Source organism: Mytilus galloprovincialis, chromosome 11 (genome assembly GCF_965363235.1).
Source record: "Mytilus galloprovincialis chromosome 11, xbMytGall1.hap1.1, whole genome shotgun sequence".
NCBI lineage: Eukaryota > Metazoa > Mollusca > Bivalvia > Mytilida > Mytilidae > Mytilus > Mytilus galloprovincialis.
In genome coordinates, this window is record NC_134848.1 from 69235998 (window position 1) to 69263745 (window position 27748).

Genomic DNA, 27748 nt, shown 5'->3' on the forward strand with positions numbered 1-27748 from the left:
ATGGATATTTTGATGTACCTTATCATGTGATATATTAGGTCAGTGTATCCAGGATACGAGGACAATCTGCGTTAACGCGCGTTTACTACAAACAGTAAACGGGCGTTTACTTTATTATACAAAATTGGAAGACACGCCTTTTTCGCGTTAACGCGAAGTAAACGCCCGTTTACTCTTTACAAAATTAGAAGACGCGCGGTTTTTGCGTTAACGCGGAGGTAAACGCGAAAGTAAACGCCCGTTTACTATTTATGTCTACTAAAATTTCGGAGTTAACGCAGAGTTAACGCGGCGTTTACATGAAGTGCACGCGAGTAAACGCCGCGTTAACTTTTAAGGCCCGTTTACATGTAATGCTTGGTCTGCACCCAACTGTAAAAGTTATAATAAAATTTTAGAACTTTTTATTTCATGAAAATCAAACCTAAATAACATAGAATGAAATATCCACTAAACTCAATACATGCATGGTACAATTCTAAATATTCAAATACATAAATGCATGAACAACGTATACACATTCTTAACTACACAATAAAACTGCTTTGATTTGATTTTAAACAGCCAGGAATCTGTTTACTTTCACCTTTTAGATAACATTTTATACATAGAACATAAAATGTATTCATGTAAATGAATTCTATGTTTGTTTCTTTAATGATAACCATTTTCCGAGTAGTAAAAAGTTCATCTTAAATGCTTTTTAAATCATTGCACGTCTTCAATATATAAGAACACAGTTCAGTTGTCCTCCACATTGCAGATATTTTATCCAAGAACAAATTACAATATTAATTAATTATAACAAAAACACAGATCTAAGCACAGTAAAATAGTCTCCCCTGTTCTGTAAAGAATTCTTGTTCGTATTCTTTCTTAATTGTGTGGCTGGCACTAAGTCTTGTTTAACCTACAAAATAATATATGGTTCAGTTGAATATATAATTAGTCCAATACAATACAGAATTTCAATTCCTCAAACAGTTGTTATTTATTTTCCATCTAAGAATAAAGCGTGTTTCATCAGTGCAAAAACAGAACATAATCCCAAGATTGTATCAAATTGTAAAATTTGTAATGCAGAAATACAATTCATTTGTGAGACCAATCATTTAAATGAAAAGTTAAAATTATTTTTTTCTTTAGTAATGACTTTACACAGAACCATGACTCAAATGATTTACCTTTTTGTTTTATGAAATGACAATGTGAGAGAAAACAAGGCTTCATCATAACTATTTCTTTTTATCAAGTATTGGTAATAAGAATGTGTTGGTGAATATGTAAACTGTGATGATTAAAATATATAGTGTTGTGATAGACAAACATACCGAAGTGATAGACATACATAGTGTGGTGATAGGTAAACAAAGCATGGTGATAGGTAAACAAAGCATGGTGATAGACAATAGTGTGGTGATAGACAAACAAATTGTGGTGATAGACAAACATAGCGTGGTGACAGACAACACATAGTTTCTTGATAGACAATAGTGTGGTGATAGACAAAAATATTGTGGTGATAAATACACAGACTGTGGTGAATGACTTCTGTAGTGTGGTGATTGATTATGTGTGGCGGTAGATATATTATATGTGGCCATAATTATACTATGTGTTGCAGTAGATACATAATATGTGGTGGAATATACATTATGTGTGTGCCAGCAGAAGTATCATGTAGACATAGTTACAAGTACAATAACACTGAAACAATATATTTTTAAGGTTTACTCATCTTGAATGATAGAATCTTTGACTGACAGTTAGTATACCATATTTGCTGCTTTTATTGAAATGATATCTGACATGATATTTACATAAAATATTGCACGATATGTTGGAGCAGTTATTCTTTAAAAAACATTTCTTTTAAATTATTTCATTTCAACCAGGATTGTTTAATTGCTTATTAACTCTTTACATACATATGTAAAGAGTAAAGTGTCTGTGTTGACATGAATATAAATTATTTGGTCATTTTTTATAAATTTCCTGTTTACAAAACTTTGAATTTTTCGAAAAACTAAGAATTTTCTTATCCCAGGCATAAATTACCTTAGTCGTATTTGGCACAACTTTTAGAATATTGGATCCTCAATGCTCTTCAACTTTGTATTTGTTTGATTTTTAACTATTTTGATATGAGCGTCACTGATGAGTCTTATGTAGAAACGAAACTTGCGTCTGGCGTACTAAATTATAATCCTGGTACCTTTGATAACTATGAGTAATACTTTTAATTTTAATGAAGATTACCTTTTCCTTTTTTTTCTATGTTCTATCTTTCAAAAATCTAGTTTCACTTTTCTGAAGAAAAAAAAATAATAACAATTGAGTCATTTTTAGTTTAAAATCTGAATAAACATAAACAGATTTCTGTACAGAAAGGTGGATTATTATCATGCTCATATCTACTTTTAAAATGATATAAATAGGGCTTTGAAAGGTATACCCAGTGGTGTGATAGAAATAATATATAAATTGAGGTGAAAATATACAGTGAGGTGATTGATTAATAAAGTAAAGGTGTTTAATATGTAGAAATATACATAGAGACTGTGGGGGGTAGATATAGAGAAGGGGTAATAGAAATAGAGAGTGTGTGGTGATTGATATATAAAGTGAGGTGATGGATAAATAAAATGAGGTGATAGGTGTTTATGATGTTGTCATAAACATAGAGACATTGGGGATAGATATTGAGAGTATGGGGATAGATATTGAGAGTGTGTGGTGATTGATATATAAAGTGAGGTGATGGATAAATAAAATGAGGTGATAGGTGTTTATGATGTGGTCATAAACATAGAGACAATGGGCAATGATGGGGATAGATATTGAGAGTATGGGGATAGATATAGAGAGTGTGTGGTGATTGATATATAAAATCAGATGATGGATAAATAAAGTAAAGTGATTGGTGTTTGTTATTTGGTCATGAACATATAGACTATGGGGATAGATATTGAGAGTGTGGGGATAAATATAGAGAGTGTGTGGTGATTGATATATAAAGTGAGGTGATGGATAAATAAAATGAGGTGATAGGTGTTTATTGTGAGGTCATAAACATAGAGACTGTGGGGATAGATATTGAAAGTATTGGGATAGAAATAGAGAGTGTGTGGTGATCATTATATTAAGTGAGGTGATGAATAAATAAAGTAAGGTGATAGGTGTTTAAAATGTGGTCATAAATATAGACACTGTGGGGATATATATTGAGAGTATGGGGATAGATATAGAGAGTGTGTGGTGATTGATATATAAAATTAGATGATGGATAAATAAAGTAAAGTGATTGGTGTTTGTTATTTGGTCATAAACATAGAGACTATGGGGGTAGATATTGAGAGTTTGGGGATAGATATAGAGAGTGTGTGGTGATAAATATATAAAGGGAGGTGATGGATAAATAAAGTAAGGTGATAGGTGTTGATAATGTGGTCAAAAACATAGAGACTGTGGGTATAGATATTGACAGTGTGGTGAGTGACACAGAGATTATGGGGATATATATAAAGAGTGTGTTGATTGATATATAAAGTGAGGTTATTGATAAATAAAGTGTGGTGATAGGTGTTTATTATATGAAGATATACAGAGAGACTTTTGGGGTACACAAAAAAGAGTGGGGGATAGATATAGAGAGTGTGTGAGTGGTGATTGATACATATAGTGAGGTGATTGATAAATAAAGTAAGATGATAGTTGTTTATTTTGTGGAAATATACATAGAGACTTTTAGGGCGAATATAGAGAGTTGTGGATATATATAGAGTGTGGTGATTGATACATAAAGTGAGGTGATTGATAAATAAAGTAAGATGATAGGTGTTTATTTTGTGGAGATATACAGAGAGACTTTTGGGGCGGATACAGAGAGTTGGGGATATATATAGAGAGTGTGGTGATTAATATATGAAGTGAGGTGATTGATAAATAAAGTAAGGGGGTAGCGTTTGTATTATCCCGAGATATACATAGAGAATATTATGATACTATTATGATATATACATAATGACTGTTGGCATTGGTATGGAGAGTGTAGTGATAGACAATCATAGTATGGGGATAGCTATTAAGACTGTAGTGATAGATAATCATAGAATGGGGATAGCTATTGAGACTAGTGATAGATAATCATTGTATGGGGATAGCTATTGAGACTGTAGTGATAGATAATCATAGTATGGGGGTCCCTATTGAGACTGTTGTGATATATATGAAGAATGTGGTGCTAAATACAGCGACTGTAGCAATGGAAGAATATATAATTTATAAAGCACCACACTGTATATATCTTTTTTCGAGTATTATTTTCTAAAAATACTTTACCATCACTATTTCTGAGTGCTGCTTGGTTGTAAATCATTTAACTATTCTTGTTATTTCACTTAAAATTAGATGAACCATTTCCTTTTTTCCATTTTCACCAATGACCTCTAAATCCCTGCAAAATGTTGTTTGGTATTTCTGCAAGAAGAACACAAATATAAATAATGAATTTGATAATTGCTACATAACAAGTATACAAGCTTATACAAACATATCTCAGTGGACATTGCATATCTGCATATCTCCTTCCACTGCAAATTATACAATGACCAGTACATTTCTCTGACTTAGAGAAAATACAACAAGTTATAGTATACAGTCTTGTGAAAAATAGATAAAGAATGATGATAGATATAATCATTGTGTTACTATAAATATGATATGATGGTGATAAATATATATAGATAGGTGATAAGTGTGGACTTAGTTATAGTGGGGTTATGTGTATATACAGTGAGGTAAAGGATCCACAGAATAGTATTAAGATATATACAGTGTGATGATATATAAACAAAAGGATGATATATATATATATATATATATATATAAACGAGTCTAAATTGAAAACTACGTTCAAACCTATGATTGCGTTGGATAAAAACCGCAATTTTTATACGTGTGCATGTCAAACAAATTTCGTTGTAGAAGGGTCTAAAAACAGCACAAACAACATTTTCCAAAAGACCAACAAAGTGAAAAAGTATTTTTAAACAAAACGCATTTGACTAACAGGTCGAACAACTGATGTTCTTTAACCCTGCTGATATATATATAAGTACGTCTGAGTCAGTGACAACTTTCCAACAGATTAATCCATCGGATCGCCATCAATGATGGTGATACATGGCTGTGTACATAATGTATATACAACTCATCTAAACATCAATCCAACAATGTTAGATCTGTAAAATATATATATATATACTATGTGGTGACATATATATCAATGGTGTTGTGATTGATTTAAACAGTGCAGTTAGTTAAAAGATACATACATGACATATGTGGAGGGGATACATATATAAAATATGGTGAAAAATTATCAACAGGGATGTCATATATATATAAAATGAGGAAATAGATATATAAATTTAATAGAAAGATATATAAAGTGAGATGATAGATATACAAATTGTGGTAACAGATACACAGTGTGGTGATATATGTATAAAATGTAGTGATAGATGTACAGTGTATTGATAGATATATTAAATAAGATGATATATATATAAACTGAGATGGTGTATCAATTAAATGAGGTCTTTCTTATATAGAATGAAGTGATAGATATACAAAGTGTGGTGACATATATACAGTGTGGTGATAGATATATAAAGTGTTGTCACATATGATCAGGTAGGTGATAGATGTATAAAGTGTGATGAAAGATATATAAAGTTTGATGATAGATATATAAAGTGCGGTGATAGATACATAAGTTGTTTTGACATATGATGAGTTAGGTGAAAGTTGTATATAGTGTGGTGATAAATATATACAGTGTGATGATAGATATATAAAGTAAGGTGATTAATGACAGAGTGATTATTAAACAGTGTGATAATTGATGACACAGAGTGGTAATATATATATACAGTGAAGTGATTGATGATACAGAGTGTTGAAAGGTAATACACAGTGGTGATACATATAAAGGGTAGGGTGATTGATGATACAGAGTGGTGAAAGATATATACACTATGAGGATTGATGAAACAGAGTGGTGATAGACACATACAGAGAGGTGATAGCTATATACAGTGTGGTAATTGGTGATACAGAGTGGGGATAGATGTCTAGTGTGGTAATAGAGATAAACAATATGGTGACTGATGATACAGAGTGGTGAAAGATATATACACTGTGACGATTGATGATACAGAGTGGTGATAGATACATACAGAGAGTTGATAGCTATATACAGTGTGGTAATTGGTGATACAGAGTGGGGATAGATGTCTACTATGGTGATAGAGATAAACAATATGGTGACTGATGATACAGAGTGGTGAAAGATATATACACTGTGACGATTGATGATACAGAGTGGTGATAGATACATACAGAGAGTTGATAGCTATATACAGTGTGGTAATTGGTGATACAGAGTGGGGATAGATGTCTAGTATGGTGATAGAGATAAACAATATGGTGACTGATGATACAGAGTGGTGAAAGATATATGCACTATGAGGATTGATGATACAGAGTGGTGATAGATACATACAGAGAGTTGATAGCTATATAAAGTGTGGTAATTGGTGATACAGAGTGGGGATAGATGTCTAGTGTGGTGATAGAGATAAACAATATGGTGACTGATGATACAGAGTGGTGAAAGATATATACAGAGAGGTGATAGCTATATACAGTGTGGTAATTGGTGATACAGAGTGGGGATAGATGTCTAGTATGGTGATAGAGATAAACAATATAGTGACTGATGATACAGAGTGGTGAAAAATATATTCAGTTTGGTGATTGATGATACAGAGTGGTGATAGATATATACAGTAAGGTTATTAATTATACAGAGTGGTGATAGATATGTAGAGTGTGGTCATAGATATCTATTCCTTAATTTGGTGTCCTACAGATACAGTCCTACATATATCGCTAGGCTGTATTTATATACTATCCAGATATCAGTCATGTGGTGTGCTTTAATATGTTCTGTTTGTTTTTCAAATATCTCTATATAGCAATAAGAATCCCACCCATTTTCTGAAAAGATACACACACAAACACCAGTCTTTTCTACGATGACAATAATAGTTTTCAAAATTGAAATGTGTATGATTGTGCAACAAAATCAACCATGTTGAAAAACAAATAGTTACAATGATAGGTGCCGAACTGAATCATTTTTAGTTTTCAGCAAACATACACAGATTGCTGCAAATATAAATCAATCGTTAGTATGCTTATATCCACTTTCAAATTGGTATAAACATGGTTTTAACAGATACACATAGAGTTGTGATAGCCTTATACAGTAAGAGAATATACCAAACATATTAAGTATGGGGATAGAAAAAAATAAATTGAATTGAGGTGATATGTATATAGAAGGTGGTGATAGATAAATGAAGTGAAGATATCATGTTAGGTGATAAATATATAGACTGTGGTGATGGCTATATCATACGAGGTGATGGATACATAAATTGAGGTGATAAATAAAAAAAGTGAGGTGATAGATAAAGAAAGTGAGATGATAGATAAAGAATGTGAGGTGATAGATAAAGAAAGTAAGATTATAGATATGTAAAGTGTAGAAACAGATGTACAAAGAGAGGTGATGGATATATAAGTGTGGTGATAGATATAGAAATGTGGTGATAGATACATAAAGTGGTGATAAGATATATAAAGTGTACTTACAAATGTCTAAAGTGAGGTGATTGATATATAAGGTGTGGTGATCGATATAGAAAGTGAGGTGATTGATATATTAGATGTGGAGGTAGATATATAAAGTGTGGTGATAGATATAGATATAGTGAGGTGATTGATATATAAAGTTTGGTGATATATATGTTAAGTATGGTGACAGATATATAAAGTGTGTTGATATATATATAAAGTCTAGTGACAGATATATAGAGTGTAGTGATATATATATAAAGTGTTGGGATAGATATATAAAGTCTGGTGACAGATATATAGAGTGTAGTGATAGATATATAAAGTGAGGTGATAGATATATATTGTGAAGTGATTGATATATAAAGTGTGATGATGTATATGTTAAGTGTGGTGACAGATAAGGTCTGGTGGATAAAAATAAAGTGTGGTGACAGATATATAGAGTGTTGTTACAGATATATAAAGTGAGTAGATAGATAGATATAGATATAGTGAGGTGAGTGATATATAAAGTGTGATCATGGATATGTTAAGTGTGATCATGGATATGTTAAGTGTAGTGACAGATATATAAAGTATGGAGACAGATATATGTAGTGTGGTGATAGATTTATAAAGTCATAAATAATGGAGTAAAATATATATCAAGTGAGGTGATAGATATATATGTAGTGAGGTGGTGGATATATAAAGTGTGGTGACAGAGTCTGGTGACAGATATATAAAGTGTGGTGACAGAGTATAGTGACTGATATATAAAGTGTGGTGACAGAGTCTGATGACAGATATATAAAGTGTGGTGACAGATATATAAGGTGTGGTGATTGATTTATGAAGTCTGGTGACAGATATATAAAGTGTGGTGATATATATATATATTTATCATATACTTAGCATTGATATGATAGCTTTTGCATATGTGTAATGAGCGGAAGTGCACAAGCCATATCTTCCCACCCGGGCTGATAACCCATATCAGGTGCATCTCATGCACAAAACCCATATCAGTGCCTCTCGTGCAAGTTACTTCCGGTGTTTCCGGTATCGGTTGTTTACTTTTCCATTGTGACGTCAGATAGTTTTTATGACGACGTCAAAATTTACGGGAACTTTTGTGGGTAGTTTAGTACTTGCTAAAAAATGCCAATGACAATTATGAATCATTTTATAGTACAACAAACATGGAGACTCCGAGTAGTGATGATCATAAAACTCTTCCAAAATTTCAATGTTTCAAAATGCCTCTATAGGAAATGTTACTATTATTATATAAGGAGGTAGTGCTGCTGTTGTTGAACAATTATAGTATATTTCATTCATAATTTAACTTCTTTATAAAGTTTTTGACTGTTTTAGTTATTGCATTTATTCATTTGCCTTACATAAAACTATTGTCGGAAGTATATGATAAAGCGATTAATACATGGCCTTTTCCATATCAGCCTGGGTATCATCCCTCGACCCATATCAGCACCTCGACTCCGTCTCGGGCTGATATGGGGGTCTCGGGATGATACCCAGGCTGATATGGAAAAGGCCATGTATTAATCTCTATTTATCATATACTTAGCATTGATATGATAGCTTTTGCATATGTGTAATGGGCGGAAGTGCACAAGCCATATCTTCCCACCCGGGCTGATAACCCATATCAGGTGCATCTCGTGCAAAAAACCCATATCAATGCCTCTCGTGCAAGTTACTTCCGGTGTTTTCGGTATCGTTGTTTACTTTTCCATTGTGACGTCAGATGTTTTTTATGACGACGTCAAAATTTACGGGAACTTTTGTGGGGATAGTTTAATACTTGCTAACAAATGCCATTGACAATTATGAATCATTTTATAGTACAACAAACATGGAGTAGTAATGATCGTAAAACTCTTCCAAATTTTCAATGTTTCAAAATGCCTCTATAGGAAAAGTTACCATAAATATATAAGGAGTTAAAATGATGCTGTTGTTGGACAACTATAGTATATTTGATTCATAATTTTAATTTTCTTTATAAAATGTTTGACTGTTTTAGTTATTGCATTAGTTTATTTGCCTTACATAAAACTATTGTCGGAAGTATATGATAAAGCGATTAATACATGGCCTTTTCCATATCAGCCTGGGTATCATCCCTCGACCCATATCAGCACCTCGACTCCGTCTCTGGCTGATATGGGGGTCTCGGGATGATACCCAGGCTGATATGGAAAAGGCCATGTATTAATCTCTATATATATAAAGTGTGGTGATGTGTATAAGGTGTGGTGATGTATATATAATGTGTGGTGACAGATGTTAAAAGCGTGGTGAAAGATTTATGAAGTGTGGTGGCAGATATATAAAGTGTGGTGACATATATATAAAATATTGTAACACATATATAAAGTTTGGTGAGATATATAAAGTGTGGTAACAGATAAATAAAGTGTGGTGATAGATATATAAAGTCTTGTGACAGGTATATAAGGTTTGATGACAGATACATAAAGTGTTGTGATAGATTTTTAAAGCGTGGTGACAGATATGTAAAGTGTGGGTATAGATATATAAAGTCTGGTGACAGATATATAAAGTCTGGTGACAGATATATAAAGTGTAATGATAGATATATAAAGTGAGGTGATAAATATATATTGTGAGGTGATTGATATATGAAGGGTGATGATGGATATGTTAAGTGTGGTGACAGATATATAAAGTGTGGTGATAGATATATAAATTCTGGTGACAGATATATAGAGTGTTGTGACAGATATATAAAGTGTGGTGACAGATATATAAAGTGTTGTGATATATATATAAAGTGTGGTGACAGATATATAAAGTGGGGTGATAGATACATAGTGACATTATGGATATATAAAGTGTGGTGATGGATATGTTAAGTATAATGACAGATATATAAAGTGTGGTGACAGATATATAAAGTGTGGTTATAGATATATAAAGTGTGGTGATAGATATATAAAGTCTTGTGACAGATATATAAAGTGTTGATAGATATTTAAAGTGTGGTGAAATATATATAAAGTGTGTTGATTGATATATAAAGTGTAAATATAGATATATAAAGTGAGGTGATAGATATATATAGTGAGGTGATTGATATATAAAGTGTGGTGATGGATATGTTAAGTGTTGTGACAGATATATAAGGTGTGGTGACAGATATATAAAGTGGGGTGATTGATATATAGTGACATTATGAATATATAAAGTGTGGTGATGGATATGTTAAGTATAATGACAGATATATAAAGTTTGGTGACAGATATATAAAGTGTGGTGACAGATATATAAAGTATGGTGATAGATATATAAAGTGTGGTGACAGATATATAAAGTATGGTGATAGATTTATAAAGTGTGCTGATTGATATATAAAGTGTGCTGATTGATATAAAGTGGTGATAGATATAAAAAGTGTGGTGATGGATATGTCAAGCGTAATGACAGATATAAAAAGTGTGGTGATAGATATACAAAGAGTGGTGACAGATATATAAAGTGTGGTGACAGAAATATAAAGTATGGTGACAGATATATAAAGTGTGGTGACTGGTATATAAAGTTTGGTGACAGATATATAAAGTGTGGTGACAGATATAGAAAGTGTTGTGGCAGATATATAAAGTGTGGTGACAGAATATAAAGTGTGGTGACAGATATCTAAAGTAGTGATAGATATATAAAGTGTGGTGATGGATATGTCAAGTGTAATGACAGATATATAAAGTGTGGTGATAGATATACAAAGTGTGGTGACAGATATATAAAGTGTGGTGACAGAGTCTGGTGACAGATATATATAAAGTGTGGTGACAGATATATAAAGTGTGGTGACAGATATGTAAAGTGTGGTGATAGATATATAAATTGTGTTGATTGATATATAAAGTGTAATTATAGATATATAAAGTGAGGTGATAGATATATATAGTGAGGTGATTGATATTTAAAGTGTGGTGATGGATATGTTAAGGGCATACGATACAGTTACAGGGAAGGTAATGACGTTGCTAACGTAAAATGTTATTTTCGCGACGTCAAACTATGACATATCGGGAAAAGATGCATTTTTCGACTGATTTTTATCATTCAAACTGTTTTTATTTTGAAAACGAGTGCATGGACCCCTATTTTTTAAAACAGCAATTTGTTTCATTTTGCAAGGAGATTATGTGACCAAAACTTTATAAAACTGTAAATAGCGCATTTTTTTAAATTTTGATAAACATGCAGCAAAAAATGACGTTTTTTCCTCTATTCATGAACATTTGATAAATATAGAGTTATTTCGGAATAAAAATTGCATAATTTGTAATGATACTTATAAAATACAGAAATTACCGATTATTTAACAAAAAACAATTTGTGTTTATCTTTTAAAACAAAAAAGTTATGTCTTTCTTTCGAAAAAGAAAATACGGACACAAATCTGAATTTTGAGCAAATATACAAAATTTCGACCTCATTTTACTCAAAAAGTAGCACATGAAGGTATATTTTTTATTACATATTTGATTTAATCAGATAAAAAATAGCCTATATGCAAATTTTCATCAACTTGTAAATACAGGTTCAAAACTGTATCGTATGCCCTTAAGTGTGGTGACAGATATATAAGGTGTGGTGACAGATATATAAAGTGGGGTGATAGATATATAAAGACATTATGGATATATATAAAGTGTGGTGTTGGATATGTTAAGTATAATGACAGATATATGAAGTGTGGTGACAGATATATAAAGTGTGGTGACAGATATATAAAGTATGGTGATAGATATATAAAGTGTAATGAGAGATAAATAAAGTGTGCTGATTGATATATGAAGTGTGGTGACAGGTATATAAAGTATGGTGATAGATATATATAGTGTGGTGATAGATATATAAAGTCATGTGACAGATATTTAAAGTGGTGATAGAGATATAAAGTGTGGTGATGGATATGTCAAGTGTAATGACAGATATATAAAGTGTGGTGATAGATATACAAAGAGTGGTGACAGATATATAAAGTGTGGTGACAGATATATAAAGTTTGGTGACAGATATATAAAGTGTGGTGACAGATATAGAAAGTTCAGTGACAGATATATAAAGTGAGGTGGCAGATATATAAAGTGTGGTGACAGAATATAAAGTGTGGTGACAGATATATAAAGTAGTGATAGACATATAAAGTGTGGAAATGGATATGTCAAGTGTAATGACAGATATATAAAGTGTGGTGATAGATATACAAAGTGTGGTGACAGATATATAAAGTGTGGTGACAGAGTCAGGTGACAGATATATATTACGTGTGGTGACAGATAAATAAAGTCTGGTGACAGATATATAAAGTGTGGTGACAGATATATAAAGTCTGGTGACAGATGTATAAAGTGTGGTGACAGATATAGAAAGTTTAGTGACAGATATAGAAAGTGTGGTGGCAGATATATAAAGTGTGGTGACAGAATATAAAGTGTGGTGACAGATATATATTAAGTGTGGTGACAGATATATAAAGTGTTGTGATGGAGTCTGGTGACATATATATATAAAGTGTGGTGACAGATATATAAAGTCTGGTGACAGGTATATAAAGTGTGGTGACGGATATATAAAATGTGCATGTGGTGACAGATATAAAAGGTGTGGTGACAGATATATAAAGTGTGGTGACAGATATATAAAGTCTGGTGACATATATATATAAAGTGTGGGAACAGATATATAAAGTATGGTGACATATATTATATATATAAAGTCTGGTGAAATATATGATAAAGCGTATATAACATGGCAAAATCCGTATCACATGCCGCATCACCCTCGACCAATATCATAAAGTGACAGAAGAGATAAATCAAGGTCCTAGATATATAGCAATTATCTATCATATTGAATACACCTTAATTATTGGTAACACCGGTTGACCCGACTGCATAGAACTTTTGACGAATACAACAATCATTTTTCCTTTGTGGCTTCAGATATTTTTTTTTACTTCAAAATTTTACTACAACCTGTGTGATATCCAGTAATGGCGGACAAATAGTGATAAGGTGCAGTGGCGGATCCAGGGGAGAGTTCAGGGGGTTGGACCCCCCCTTTTTTAACGATCAATGCATTGGAATGGTGACTTATAGTTGGACCCCCCCCCTTTTTCAAATGGCTGGATTCGCCCCTGATAAGGTGTATGAAAAATTACCATCAACATCAAACCACTCTCGTTTTACAAGATTTGTTACATTTTCACCAGTTTCAAGTTTCATGTCCTATTAACACAAATCTATCTCCACATAGAAGATTTTTTTTCAAAAAGTGAAAGTAGAAATTAACGGATCCGCCCAGTTCCGGTCGCGCATGCGCACAAATACGAGGTTACAGTCCGGGTTACAATATCTATAACCTTGTATATTATATACCTCGAGGTATATTATATACCTCGTTTGAATCAAAACAAATATTTGAGGTTTCAAGGCCATATTTCCTGATAGTGCGCACGATCGTTCAACGTGTTGACATCACTTAAGTTGCTAAAATATTGAAAGCATAAACAATGAAGAGCATGAAATTACTAGCGGTACTTCCAGGGAATTGTATTCAAAGCCTATCAAAGAACTTTTCCACAGGACCGGCGTCCTTGCAGCGACAATTTAAAATTCTTGTTGTTGGTGCCGGTGCCGGTGGATGCTCCGTTGCAAACAAATTTGCACATCACGTTGGTGGTGAGAAAGTTGGCGTTATTGAACCTAATGATGTATGTATTGCTTCATCTCAGCTCAAAAACATAGTTAGCATTGCATTAATTATGAAACCGAAATAATATGTAGGCAGTAGCACATGTTGCTCTATTTATTGACCTGTAAAAGATAAAAGTCAAATTTAACCTTGATCAATTAAAATAGTCTTATTTTTAGAAATCTCAAGTCAATTTCTGTGTCATTTGGTCTCTTATCATGCTTATGGAAAGTTGTCTCTTTGGCAATCACAACCACATCTTTTTTTTTTTTTTTTTTTTTTATATAAGTTACTAAATTAGCTTATCATGCTTATAGAACCCTCTCTGATGATAAATACATTTTACAAGGGATTAAAAAGTGTTGTTTTTTTTTGTAGGGAGGGGAATTTTATAAACTTTAGATTTTACATTTCTGAGTTATTGGGTTTTACATGTATTCAATAAACATGTTAAATAAAATTGCATTAAACTTTGGTGAAATTGAATTGTTTATACATGTATCTATTGATGTAAGTTCCCATTTAATTTTCATAAATTTTTGATATGACATTGAACATGTTGAAAAGTAATTGAACTGTATTCTTAAAAAATATGACTGGCATATAATGAGCTCATGGGGCAGCTAACAACATATTATTATTTACCTAATTTTCAATGTTGCTCTATCATGATCATGTTTATGCTAAATTTAAATAATGAATTAATTGCTTATGATGCTTTCTGACATATGAACTTTTCACACAGTTTCAGCAAAAATGTTTAGAGAATTTTGTTAATCATGTTAATGTTTAATTATCAGACTTAGTCAAAACATGTAAACAACTAAAATGGAGAAAAACTTGTTTTATTTTTCATCAAATGGGCTCACAAAGAGTATGTTACAATAAATTACAATAAAAAAAGGTTAATATTTTAGATTAAAAAAACCCACCCAAGTAACAACAGCATGTGAAGAGCATGAAGAGTATTTGTAAATAACACTTTAAATTACATGTAGGTTGTTGTCTCTTTGACACATTCCCCATTTCCATTCTCAATTTTACACAAATCTGCTTACACTATGTACCCATACCTTACTTTAATCATGTGTTAATATGGACAAGATTTTGTTGGATATAAGTGAACATTAAATTTAAATATCCAATGAAATATTTTTTTTCTATTGGCTTGTATTTTTTACATTCTTAGTTATAACACCAAAATCAGTAATATTTGGTCATTGTTGGTTGAGGCAAACTTAAGTTAGAGAACTGAAACTAAAAATTCAACAATTTTTCCATTTGTAAAGGCATGAAAGGGCCTTAACTCTAGAAAGATACAAATTTCTGAATGAACATACGTACAGACAGACAAACAGATGGACACATGATAGACATGGGTAAAACTCAATGCCCCCTCCGCTACGACAGCGGCATAAAAAATATTTTCCTTAAACAACTATGACTTTGTGTATTAACAGGAGCATTACTACCAACCAATGTGGACTCTGGTTGGGGGTGGTGTCAAGAAATTACAAGATTCTGTACAGAAGATGTCAAAGTTACTACCTAAGAAAGGAACATGGATGAAAACCAAAGCAGTGGCCTTTGACCCTGAAAAATGTACAGTCACTACAGCAGAGGGGGAAGAGGTAGAAATCTATTTTTATATTTGGTGAAGTTTGATTTACACTGATATCAGATAGAAAAAATATAAATGTTGTTGAATTATCAATGTAATGCATGTAACTTCCAATGTTAGTGAATGGCAACGGGCCCAGGCTTGTAAAAATGCTGTCGGCTGGTAAAAATCATCTGTGTACAAGTCATGTGTGTACAAGTCATGTGTGTACAAGTCAAAACAATCTAACTAAAATTTTTAGTAAAAATCAGCTTTGGGCCTGTAGATCTGAAATATTATGAAGACAGATTACTTCATTGATACAACTGAACAACTATTAATGTTATGCATGGGTAAACCATAATTATTTACCTTAATTTCATATTCTCAACCATCAATCATATTGATAAAACAAATTGAAGATAGAATAATGTTATTTTCTATTTTAAAACTGACTTCATCAGCTTGAATGTCAGCTCAATCTAGAAGGCACAATTGATGTTCTTGCAGTTAATAATGTGTCTGTATTAAATGAAAGAAAAATGTAATTTTTCTGTATGTAGGACTTCTTTGAATAACTTTTAACAGAACTACTTTGGACCAAAAGTTCAGAACAAAATATATAGAAAGTTTGAGTGTTAAACCAAAAAGTGCCTAAACAGAGCATTTATTACCTTCTGAGGTTTGATTTAATCTTATTATTTTAAACTGTACTTTCTAACACCATGTTTTTTGTTTGTTTTCCAGGTTAAATATGAATATCTAATAGTAGCAACAGGCTTACAGCTGAATTACAATAAGGTAAAATAGACATGTTATGTTTCATTAAACTGAGAACTGCTGATGCTTTGCCTTGGAAGCTGTGTAATAGCTTCGCAGTTTGATTAATGTTGTGTCAGTTAAACAGTTTTACATTGTATTGATAAAAACATATTAAAACAAGAGTTAATTTTTTTCATTGGTTTGTGTTCTTGCATGTAAACCATGTAAATATAAAAATAAGGAGATGTGGTGTTATTGACAATGAGAAAACTCTCCACTAGAGTTCAAATTTTGTGTATGTAAACAATTATAGGTAAAAACAATACATCCTTCTACAAGGGAAAAAAGCATATATATCATGTATATAGTCAGTTATTAGAGGTCAGACATGAAAAATGTGAAATGACCTAATTGAGGAAACCACAGTCTAATTTGTAACAATATAGTTAACGAAAATGAATATGGCTGACATGAACCACCGACAGCCACTACAGGTAATTGTTCAGGCACATATAGAACTTGGGTAACAGACAATAGAGACTGTTTGCATTCACATGCATTTATTTTCAACAAAACTGCAAGTTCCCCAAAATAGATAAATGCTTTTTATATTTCATGTATTTCTGAATAAAAAAAATAAAGAATATCAGCATAAGATTAATCAGTATATCATCCCAGTCTCAGTTAAAAAGAGGAATAACTTTTTTTTATGTTTATCAATATGGCAAAAATTTAACAGTAAGCCTATGTTTTTTTATTGTAAATAATGATTACATACAGTACATCAAATGTGTGTTGTATTAAATTCAAACCCATGACTCCTCCATACACCTTGGAAAAAGAACATTGACCTATAATGGTTTTCTATTACAAATTGTGATTTGGATGGAGTTTTGCCTCATTGGCACTCATACCACATCTTCTTATATCTAAATACAGTAAATTTTCTATATGTTTTTTGTGTAGATTAAAGGTCTACCAGAAGCTTTTGACACTGACCCTACAGTGTGCTCTAACTATGATTATAAGTACGTACAGAAAACATGGCCAGCAATCCAGAACTTCAAAGGAGGCAATGCTATATTTACTTTCCCTAACACACCTATAAAATGTGCAGGAGCACCACAAAAAATAATGTATTTAGCTGAAGATTGGTGGAGAAAGGTAACATGATTATAATGATTATAGTATTGTCAATTTGCTCAATAGACAAAGGAAAATTCAAATTTATGTGTAAGCTTTCACAAGTGTCTTACATGACTTATTTTTTCTCGATATCTGAAGGACGTTTAGAAATAATTTTTTGATTTTTCAAATTCCCATGGTGCATCAGTGGTGAATGGTTTACATGTTGATCTACTGTATCACTAAGCTGTCAATACTGAGGTTGTGGATTCAAATAAAATTGAGTATGGAAATGGGGAATGTGTCAAAAGAGACAACAACCCCACTGAGCAGTATGGAAATGGGGAATGTGTCAAAGAGACAACAACCCCACAGAGCAGAAAACCCCACATGTGATAGGTGGTTCCTACTTCAATCTTAACTGACTAGAATTATTAGTTTTCCTTGGAAAGTCTTGTATCTCTGCATACACTCCAGCTTTCTCCACCAATAAAAACTGGATGTAATGGTACAGCCAGTAATGCTGAAAGTGGTGCTAAAAACCAAACAATCAAATTCACAAAAGAAACAAAAAGATGAAAATGATTTTTTTTTTTTTCAGAATGGTATGAGAGAAAAAGCCAATATTATATTCAATAGCTCATTGGGTGTGATCTTCGGTGTAAAGAAATATGCTAACAGTCTAAATAAAGTGATTGAAAGTCGGTAAGTCTGTCATCACCTGTGTGAATATTGCTTGATATGCAACATCAGTCTTCATGATATAATTGTTGCCTGCAGGTGTGAATGAACCTTTTGAATTTATGTTGAGATTACCTTGGCATACCAGTGAAGGATCAAGGTGTCATAATAAAAATAAGGGGGAGGCTTATTGTATTTTAAGCTATATGAAAATTTCCTCTTCATAAGATGCCCATTGAACATGTTGAATGAAAAAGTTAAATTGCCAAATAATGTAACACATATTTGTGGGCATACTTTTTTCCGGAACACTTATTTTAGAACAAATCTTAGGAGTGCAAAATCAACTCTATACAACCAAGTTGAAACCTTAGTAATGATTTATCACTTAAAAATTACAGAATATTGGTATTTGAGAGGAGAAAGTATTAGCAGTTTTACTCACTAATTTCTGTTGTTAAATAAAAAATTCGTAAGGGTTCCGCGGAACCCAGTGTCTCGCCTACTTTTGCTGTTAATCGCAGACTCAACAAAATGAGGAAAAACATCAATAAAAATTTCCCTCTCGATACTGTCTTTTGATTGAAAGAAGCTTCCAAGTTTGGTAAAAAATCCAGGATAGTTTATGAATCTAATAAATGTTGTATAAACTTTAACTGCAGACTGTAAGTAATGTTAACTGGAAGAAAAACTAAGTCCATTGATAAGTAAAATACGGAAAAAGTGAATTTTTTTTTTACAAAATTTACTTCTGAATAATATCTTATGATCAGAAACAAGCTTCTGTCTAAGTTTGGTAGAAATCCAGGATAGTTTAAGAACATTATAAAAATTTTAAAAACTTAAACCACAGAGTGAATGTTTTGTTTCTGGCAAAAAAACTAAGTCCATTTATAAGTAAAATACGGAAAAGTGGAAATTTATTTTTACAAAATTTTCTTCTTGATACTATCTTATGATTATAAACAAGCTTCTGTCCAAGTTTGGTACAAATCAAGGATAGTTTATGAAAGTTATTAAAATTTTAAAACTTTAACCACAGAGTGAATGTAATGTTTCCTCGCAGAAAAACTAAGTCCATTTATAAGTAAAATACGGAAAAAATGGAATTTTATTTTTACAAAATTTACTTCTGGATACTTTCTTATGATCATAAACAAGATTCTGTCCAAGTCTGGTAGAAATTCAGTATAGTTTAAGAAAGTTATTAAAATTTCAAAAACTTTAACCACAGAGTGAATATTTGTGGACGCCGCCGACGACGACGACGCCGACGACGACGGAATGTAGGATCGCTTAGTCTCGCTTTTTCGACTAAAGTCGAAGGCTCGACAAAAAGGGATCCTCATTCTCTTAAACTGATATAAATTTGAACCTCAACATATTTCATGATGTATATAATTATAATAATAAAATACATTGATCTTACATGTTATTTTGTATTGTAGAGGTATGAAAATAAACTACAAACGAAATTTGATAGAAGTCCATCCAGAAACTAGGGAAGCTATTTTCCAAAATTTAGACAGTCCAACTGGAGAAACAGAAACCTTTAAGGTAAAAACCAGTAGTCAATTTCACAAAAAGTTGTAAGTATAGAATTGGTCGTTAGTCATGATGTCACAATGAAAAATAACACTTACAATCAATTTTACATTTATGACTTTTTATGAAATTGCTCACAGATATTGAAAATTTGAAAAGTGATGAATACAGATAAAAGAGAGGCTATTTTCCAAAAATTAGATAGTCCAACTGGAGAAATAGAAACCTATAAGGTAAGCAGAGGTGGATCCCAGGGCGGGGGTTCTGGGAGTTGTAACCCCCATTACTTTTTATATAATATATGCATTTGAATGGGGACAAAAGTTGTACTCCCCCTTTAAAAAATGGCTGAATTCGCCCCTGGTAAAGCACAATCTATGACAGTTGCGATCTCTTTTCAAATTGCTCAAATATTGAAAAACCTCTTTCAAGTTTAGGAAGAACTATTGATTAACATCAGCATCAATATAATATGTATGGGCTTTCCTAAACTTTTCTATGATAATAATTCACACAAAAACATATAAGTGAAACTTAGAGAAACAGATCATGCCTATTCTTATAAAAAATACAAAAAGGTATTCTAAAGTTGAAAGCATTATTTTTATTATTTTTTTTCAAATTTTTATTTTTTATCAATAGTCTTTTTCTTCATTATTGTCGAGCCTGCAACTTTTGTTGCAGAAAGCTCGACATAGGGATAGTGATTCGGTGGCAGCGGCAGCGGCGTTAGCTTACTTCTTAAAAGCTTTATATTTTAGAAGGTGGAAGACCTGGATGCTTCATACTTTGTATATAGATGCTTCATGTTACAAAGTTTCCATCAGTCACATGTCCAATGTCCTTGACCTCATTTTCATGGTTCAGTGACCACTTGAAAAAAAAGTTCAATTTTTTTGTAATGTTGAATTCTCTCTTATTATAAGTTTTAGGATAACTATATTTGATATGTGCGTACCTTGCAAGGTCCTCATGTCTGTCAGACAGTTTTCACTTGACCTTGACCTCATTTCATGGATCAGTGAACAAGGTTAAGTTTTGGTGGTCAAGTCCATATCTCAGATACTATAAGAATAGGGCTAGTATATTCGGTGTATGGAAGGAATGTAAGGTGTACATGTCCAACTGGCAGGTGTCATTTGACCTTGACGTCATTTTCATGGTTCAGTGGTTATAGTTAAATTTTTGTGTTTTGGTCTGTTTTTCTCATACTATGTGCCATAGGTCTACTAAATTTGTTGTATGGAATGATTGTAAGGTGTACATGTCTAGCAGGCAGATGTCATGTGACCTTGACCTCATTTTCATGGTCCAGTGGTCAAAGTTAATTTTTTTTAGTTTTGGTCTTTTTATCTAATACTATATTTGGTGTATGGAAATATTTTATGATCTTTATGTCAGTCGCGCAGGTTTTATTTGACCGTGACCTCATTTTCATGGTTCATTGCACAGTGTTAAGTTTTTGTGTTTTGGTCTATTTTTCTTAAACTATAAGTAATGGGTCAACTATATATGTTGTAAAGAAGCATTGTTAGCTGTACATGTCTGCCTGGCATGGTTCATCTGACCTTGACCGCATTTTCAAGGTTCATTGGTCTTTGTTTAGTTATCTTGGTTAAAGTTAAGTTTATGTGACAGTTGTAATAAAGCTTAGCTTTATACTTAGGACTATCAACATAATATCACTGATTAGTATAGAAGGCGAGACATTTCAGCGTGTGCACTCTTGTTGTATATATTCAAGACATTTTTTTTATTTTATTTCTTTATTTGTTATTCTGAAAAAGTTTGTTTATCCTTTTTTATTGAATACACAAGTACTGGTGTGATATTCTGCTTGAATAAACTTAAACTGTATTAATTTGTCTGTGTTTTCAGTATGAGTTTCTCCATGTGACCCCACCAATGTCTACCCCTGATGTGGTGAGAGAGAGTCCACTGGTAGATGCCGCTGGTTTTGTTGATGTTGATAAGAACACGTTACAACATAAGAAATACTCCAATATCTTTGGAATTGGTGATTGTACCAATGCTCCTACCTCAAAGACAGCGGCTGCAGCAGGTATTAAAATTTAGGTATTGTGATGTTACACTATTGTTTCAGGTAAGGGTGAAGGTTGGTACTCCAATATATTTGGTATTGGTGATTGTACAAATACTACTACCTGAAAAACAACTGCAGCAGCAAATATAACAATAGAGGTATTATTGAACAGTGCTGAATCATGAATATGAAAAAAGGGGGGTGGGGTGGACAAGATAATATTAGGAGTGGAAAGTATATGTGTTTACCATATAATGAGCTCCATAAGGGGGAGTCACCTTATCATACCTCTTTTAAGTCCTGTGAATCAATTGAGATCAATGTTTAGTTTGAATAAAAAAATCATAAATATTAAAATCGGTTTAGATAATCCACTTTACAGATACTATAGGATATATACATGTACATATGATAAAAACACTTCTTGTTTTTTTAAACTGAATTTTGACCTCAAAATGTCTTGTCTTCCTTGTTACATATGGTATGTTGACTTGGTGTAGTTGGGTTGCTGTCTCATTGATGTATACAACACTCCTCCTTTTATTTATAATGTCAACTTAAATATTCCTCATTGATAATTTCTTTAGTCCATGTAAATTTCCTAAAGGGGAAACAACTATAAAAATCAAGTTATTGTACTATTCAATTGTTAAATTTATTCGTTCATCTGTTTTGTGTTTTTGTTATAAAGTAGTCAAAACTAAGCATGATGACTATACATGTATTAATTATGTTATATATATAATTGTAGCTGCACAGTGTGGGATTCTAGAGACAAATCTACGAGCTGTGATGGCTAACAAACCAATGACTGCACAGGTAAAGTTGGATCTTAACATGTGTAAAATATGCAGGATTGATAACATCAAAATAACTTCTTTAACTTATAAAAAATAATGCCATATTAAAGAGTTTGAAAATTTCTCCTTTACAGTTTCTATATTGTGATATATTGTGCAAGGCTAGGAAAAGCAAACAATGAACAAAATTTAACTGTTACAAACTTGTAACAAAACCTGACACGAAAACAACCTGGTATGGAGCATCACAGAGAATGATATCTTCAGAACTGTAGTTAAGTTAGACCTAAAATTTTCTTACAATGTGTGGATGGTCCATATTTACATTTATACATTAACATACACAATTTCAAAAAGTGACAATATTTGATCTTACATTTTTGTCCATTGTTCAACAATGTAAATAACTCATGCATGCAAAAAGTTCTAAATCTGCAGTAATTAAATTTTGTAATTATTTTCTCAGTATGATGGTTACACATCCTGTCCATTAATCACAGCGAGAGGTAAATGTATTTTAGCTGAGTTTGATTTTGACGGCAATCCCCTGGAAACTTTCCCAATTAACCAGGGGAAGGAGAGGATGACAATGTATCACATGAAGAAAGATGTGATGCCTCAGATATACTGGCATATGATGATGAAGTAAGTAAAAACAAGAGTGCACACACTGAAATGTCTCACCTTCTTTACTAATCATTGATATTATGTTGAAAGTCCTAAGTATAAAGCTTTATTACAACTGTCACATAAACTTAACATTAACCAAGATAGCTAAACAAAGACCAATGAACCATGAAAATGAGGTCAAGGTCAGATGAACCATGCCAGACAGACATGTACAGCTAACAAAGCTTCCATACAACAAATATAGTTGACCTATTACTTATAGTTTAAGAAAAATAGACCAAAACACAAAAACTTAACACTGTGCAATGAACCGTGCAATTGAGGTCATGGTCAAATAAACCTGCCGGACTGACATATAGATCATAATATATTTCCATACACCAAATATAGCTGACCTTTGGCATATAATATTAGATAAAAAGACCAAAACTTAAAAACTTAACTTTGACCACTGAACCATGAAAATGAGGTCAAGGTCACATGACATCTGCCCACTAGACATGCACACCTTACAATCATTCCATACAACAAAGATAGTAGACCTATTGCATAAAGTATGAGAAAAACAGACCAAAACACAAAAACTTAACTATAACCACTGAACCATGAAAATGAGGTCAAGGTCAGATGACACCTGCCAGTTGGACATGTACACCTTCCAGTCCTTCCATACACCAAATATACTAGCCCTATTGCTTATAGTATCTGAGATATGGACTTGACCACCAAAACTTAACCTTGTTCACTGATCCATGAAATGAGGTCGAGGTCAAGTGAAAACTGTCTGACGGGCATGAGGACCTTGCAAGGTACGCACATACCAAATATAGTTATCCTATTACTTATAATAAGAGAGAATTCAACATTACAAAAATTCTGAACTTTTTTTTCAAGTGGTCACTGAACCATGAAAATGAGGTCAAGGACATTGGACATGTGACTGACGGAAACTTCGTAACATGAGGCATCTATATACAAAGTATGAAGCATCCAGGTCTTTCACCTTCTAAAATATAAACCTTTTAAGAAGTTAGCTAACGCCGCTGCCGTAGCCGCCGCCGCCCCCGTAGCCGCCGCCGCCGCCGGATCACTATCCCTATGTCAAGCTTTCTGCAACAAAAGTTGCAGGCTCGACAAAAAACTGCATTTGGTTTGAACCTGTCCTAAATGAGGCCCTTCATGGGAGTGTCCATGTAATTATCACATAATCAGAAATATCTTGCCAATATAATTACATAATCATTTATTATTTTTTTAAACAAGATAATCAAATAATTAAAAATACAGTCCTAGATTATCAAATAATCGAATAATCATAAAATATTTGTCTGGTAATCAAATAATTACTATAAAAAAACAACTAAGTAATCACATAATCAAAAACCCCATGAGGAGCCTCTTAAGACTGTTCAGTGGTTGTCATTTGTTGGTGTGATTCATTAGTTTTTCTTGTTTTTCGTCATATATATATAGATTAAACAGTTTGTTTTACTGTTTGAATTGTTGTACACTAGTCATTTTAGGGACCTTTATAGTTTTCTGTGGGAGCCAAGGCTCCATGTTGAAGGCGGTACTTTGACCTATATTTGTTTACAGTAAAAAATATTGAGTTGGGTGGAGAATTGTCTCATTGGTACTCATAACACATTTTCTTATATCTATTGTTTATTGTCTTCAGTTGGTTTATTTGTGGTCTTATGAAAATAAGATATTGTAGTATGATTGCCAAAGAGACACCTCTCCTCCAGAGACCAAAATAATGAAGAAGAAAGTAACTGTAGGTCACCATATAGTCTGCAACAATGAATAACATTCTATACCCCATAGCAAGTTATAAAAGGACTGTTAATCACATTTAAATAAACTGATCATAGATACAAGGATTAAAATTTTATATTTACGTCAGTTAATTTAAAACAATTTAAACGAGAAAAATAATAGCAAGAGACAAATGATGTACAGTAACCGAGAACAGCCACTAAGTTCTTGTAAATTCTTTTTTTTCTATATTTTATTGTGAATTTAGACTCAAATTTTCAATTTTGATAGAGATATATGTAGTTACCTTTTCTTAAGTCACAGTAGCTTATCTCTCATGGTTAAAATATAATAAATACAAACAAAAAAATCACAAAATTACTGAATTTTAGGAAAATTCAAAACAGAAAGTCTGCATTTTCAGGAATTTTTACTAAGAAACTTTAAGATTGTTAAATAAAAATGAAATACAGTGAAAAGTGTTTCAAAAGAAGTCTTTTTTAATAGGAATGTCTTATTTTCTTTTTCAGTGGTCATTGGAATGGGCCTGGTGTTTATAGAAAGTTAATGCACCTGGGAATGGATGGTCCAGAAAAACAGCCAGCCTCTGCTTAGGATATAAGAGACTATATGACCTATGGATGTTTTGGAGAAGATCAAGTTTATTCTACTGTGATTAAATATAGATTGATACAAACACTTTGGAGTTGGTTTAAACACATTTTATTGTTGGAAATAATAATTATATCATTTTGAACAATAAAATATGTTAAAAATAACTCCAGCACTTTGGAGTGATGAGTGCCTACTAAACTAAAGTCACAAAAGTTGTATTTTTTTTATTTACCGGTAATGAAATCGTTATTCTTTTATTATTGAATTAGAGAAAGTTCTCTTACTTTATGTCCCAAAAATAGATTTTCTTGAATCCTACCTCCTGTTTAAAAGGTCAGGTTAGCTTTTTTAAAAACTGTTTTGTATAACTATTACCTGACTACCTGTTTGGACAATTTCTAAACTTTGAATATCTGTTAAAATGTTTGTTAGAGTAGGCATGAATATTTAGTAAAGTCTAGGAAACAGGAAAAGAAACTATTTTTATTAGCTTTAAAAAGAAATGCAGGCCAGTTTTATAAATTGTGTTACACCTTATTATTATTTTGTAAAATGTTTACATTGTTATGAATTTACAGTATTTAAGATTGATTAAGTAGATAGAAGTTTATAAAGTTGTTTTTGCAGAAAAACTACCCACTGCATGTTTAGATATGATTATTTTGTATGTTTTGTCTTTTTGTATAGGACTATATTAAAGTCACAATTGTAAAAACATTTTGTTTTGTGAGAGTGCCATATAAATGTTCTTCTTGTTAAACAAATGGTATGCCATGCAGTTAATTGTAAATTGAACTAGTTTGAAAGTTTATGTATAATACATATAAATCTTGTCTAACCAGATTTTTGTCAAGCTGAATAATGTGTTATTGTGAATAGGAATTATATATGTTTATAAGATTTACATGGTTTTCTTTTAAACAAGTCATCCTGAGGCTGAGCTGAAAAATTAGAGAGATACTCTGATTTTATAACCATTAATTTTCATGGATTAAGGAAAATTTGCAGTTTCATGGATATTTATTTCATGATTTTGCTAATGTGTGCAACCAACCCTATAGTAAAGTTGTTGAACATTTGTGGTTTACTAGTACCCACAAAACCAATGAAAATTAGCATCCAATGAACAATGATGATACTCTGATTTTCTCACAACCCCACATTCCTAAAGATTTTGCCCACTTTTTGCTAATCTGAAAACCCCCTCAGGTTCCTCAATTAAATGTATTTTTTTTTTCACAATTTTTTTCCTGCATCAGGAAGTAAATTAAAGATTTGTTTTATCAAAGGTTGTCAACATAAAAAACAACATTAATTAATAAACGTTTGAGTATTGCATGCAATTTGTTGTGTGTTTGATTTGGTTTAACAGCACAATTTCAAAGTTTTTACGCAATGAGTTATTTCAATCAATACACTTGTTCCAAAGTCATGATTGTGCTTTTATTTTGTTTTTGATTAGTTATGTTGGTTATTATTAAAAAGAAAATGATTGTTATTTGTTAAAAAGATTTAATGTAATTTTGTTAGTCTCACGTGTGATCATGATGATAAACTCACAGATCGCATGACTTGTGCCCTTGGGGGCTATTTATGCAGTGATAGAAGAAATGTATTTATTTTTTTAAGCTTTAAATTTACATTTTACAAGGTTAAAACTCTGATACCTCATATCTTGCTTTGTATACAGATGTCTTATTTTCCGAAATTACGATATGCACAAAATTTTGCAAGGTCAGAAAT

The 27748-nt window shown here is 32.1% G+C and overlaps 1 protein-coding gene and 1 long non-coding RNA gene across 2 annotated transcripts; one reads left to right on the top strand and one right to left on the bottom strand.

Moving 5' to 3' along the window:
- Nucleotides 1-476: 476 nt before the first annotated feature.
- On the bottom strand, nt 477-14062 carry LOC143052700 (uncharacterized). The gene is made up of 4 exons (XR_012971212.1): nt 13913-14062; nt 4342-4479; nt 2260-2310; nt 477-910 (listed from the first exon to the last, which is right to left on the bottom strand). It is a non-coding gene; the product is annotated as an uncharacterized LOC143052700 (long non-coding RNA).
- A 102-nt stretch (nt 14063-14164) lies between these two features.
- LOC143052701 (sulfide:quinone oxidoreductase, mitochondrial-like) lies at nt 14165-26627 on the top strand. Its single transcript, XM_076225788.1, has 10 exons — nt 14165-14464; nt 15906-16076; nt 16793-16846; nt 17774-17971; nt 18534-18637; nt 20062-20170; nt 22037-22220; nt 22954-23021; nt 23469-23647; nt 25921-26627. Exons 1-10 carry the CDS (start codon nt 14264-14266, stop codon nt 26003-26005), a joined length of 1353 nt encoding a protein of 450 aa, XP_076081903.1. The 5' UTR covers nt 14165-14263; the 3' UTR covers nt 26006-26627.
- Nucleotides 26628-27748: the final 1121 nt, after the last annotated feature.

Bases quoted from the DNA above. Each gene is read 5' to 3' on its own strand.
- LOC143052701 (XM_076225788.1), top strand. From the start codon at position 14,264: ATGAAGAGCATGAAATTACTAGCGGTACTTCCAGGGAATTGTATTCAA. The intron at 20,171-22,036 runs GTAAAAACCAGT...CTGTGTTTTCAG, and splicing joins GAGAAACAGAAACCTTTAAG to TATGAGTTTCTCCATGTGAC. The intron at 23,648-25,920 runs GTAAGTAAAAAC...TTTCTTTTTCAG, and splicing joins TACTGGCATATGATGATGAA to TGGTCATTGGAATGGGCCTG.